This window comes from Octodon degus, unplaced genomic scaffold, assembly GCF_000260255.1.
Source record: "Octodon degus isolate 3935 unplaced genomic scaffold, OctDeg1.0 scaffold00012, whole genome shotgun sequence".
Lineage (NCBI taxonomy): Eukaryota > Metazoa > Chordata > Mammalia > Rodentia > Octodontidae > Octodon > Octodon degus.
Genome location: NW_004524588.1, coordinates 14,748,015 through 14,749,762, shown reverse-complemented (window position 1 = coordinate 14,749,762; position 1,748 = coordinate 14,748,015). Strand labels below are relative to the sequence as shown.

The 1,748-nt window shown below is 35.3% G+C and overlaps 1 protein-coding gene across 1 annotated transcript in view; it reads right to left on the bottom strand.

Annotated features, from left to right (window-relative positions):
• The window catches only part of Exph5 (exophilin 5), a 70,810-nt gene that overhangs the window by 27,237 nt on the left and 41,825 nt on the right, over nucleotides 1–1,748 (bottom strand). Inside the window, exon 2 of the mRNA XM_004626124.2 lies at nucleotides 649–809. Within this exon, the coding sequence (XP_004626181.1) occupies nucleotides 649–809 (161 nt within the window). The remainder of the gene's footprint in view (nucleotides 1–648; nucleotides 810–1,748) is intronic.

The following is a 1,748-nucleotide window of genomic DNA, read 5'->3' as shown; positions in this document are numbered from 1 at the left end:
AAAAAAACAACAAAAACAACAACAAAAAAAAACCCAACAAAACTAAAAATCTGAACTACTGAGTCTTTTTAGATAGTCTAGTATTGGAGTTGCACAAGATTGCCAATGTGATACATTTTGAAATATTGTTAGATGTTTCATTAGATTACTATTAGTAGTATATGCAAAAACAGTCAGTATGACAATAAATAAAAAAATTATTTTATTGTTTTAAATTACTACGTTCCAGGTTAATGTTTCATACGCATCATTTTATTTAATTCTCAGAATCGTGCTATGTGATAGATATTATATTTTATTTAGATATCAGAAAACTGAAGTTTATAGAGAGTCAATAATGTAAATAGACTCATGTACATACAGACCGACTATAGAGATTTGAAACCAGGCCTTTTTTTTCTGGAGTCCATATTTACATTTTTAAGCACTATCCTATTTTCTTCTGATTCTAAAAACATACCCCCAAAGACATTATTGCAGGAAAATTTCATTTCACTCTTTGTGGTGTATATATATCATGTTATAAAACTTCTACGCTTTACAATTGCTCTAATCTACACATTGATTGAATTAAAGATCTCCTGAGCCATCATCTATCTCGTTATGCCACAAGTTAAAAAAAATTAAAACTGAATTAATTTTGCTCACCATTTTTTGCCATCTCCTCTCTTAGCCTGTATATAAGTGGTTGTTTAAACATTTGACTAACATCTGTTTCATTGCAAAACTTTTTTCTTTGAATTTCTTCAAACCATTCTCCAGTCACTCCTTGCAGCCATCTGATGTCCCTCTTTGTCTTCTGAAGTTTGCTGAAATAAAGCAAGAATATCAATGTATTCATTCTTCAGATGCATTCCTACCTAGTACGAGCTCATATGCGGGGCTGAACTTGACTTGATGGAAGAGCGGCATAAATTATATGTCTAGGAAACAACATGGCTCTAGTCAGAATTTCCTTTTCACCTCTGTGTCTACACTTCAGGTGGATTCTGTATACAATAACGACCTAAAAATTTTGCCCGTATTTAAAATAATCATCACGTCAATGACAACAAACTAGGTTGGGCAAGCTGTTAAACCCGATCTAATAATACAACTAAATGGTAGATGTCCTGATGGCATATAGAAACTAGGATATTCTACTTCTGATTAATCATTCATTAATCCATTAAATATTTATTGAGCATTATTTGTCAATTAAATGCTTATGGAAGCCCCAAGCAGACAGGATTAAACATTGAATATTAACAGTTGGGGGTCTTTACTTATCTAGCCACTGATCAAAGAGAAAAGCTACCGTGCAGAAAAGAAGCTGTGGGATGTAATGGTCTCAGAGAATGAAGTTCTTTGAACATAAAGACACAAAGCTCATGACTGTGTGCAGGGCTAACGCTCGCATTGTAGGGGACGGTAAACTTGAGACGCCCAAGCAAGGCCATCCAGAGCGCAAGTATGTCCACCTGACGTCTTCAGAAAAGCAGGCCTGAAATCCTGCCATGCCTTTTTCCCTCTCCTGCTTTATACCTTCTTCTCTCAAGTGAAATGCTAGCTTAAGACCTTAATTAAATTACCAGTTTGATTTATTATTTTTCAAAATAAATAATTTTGCTCAATTGCAGGAGAAACCAGAGGCAAAAGAGGAGAAAGGGAAGTTTAAAGAACATGATAAGGGCCAGAGAGATAGCTCAGTGGACTAAGCGCCTGCTTAGGCGAGCACAGGGACCAGGGTTCGATCCTGGTACCACATG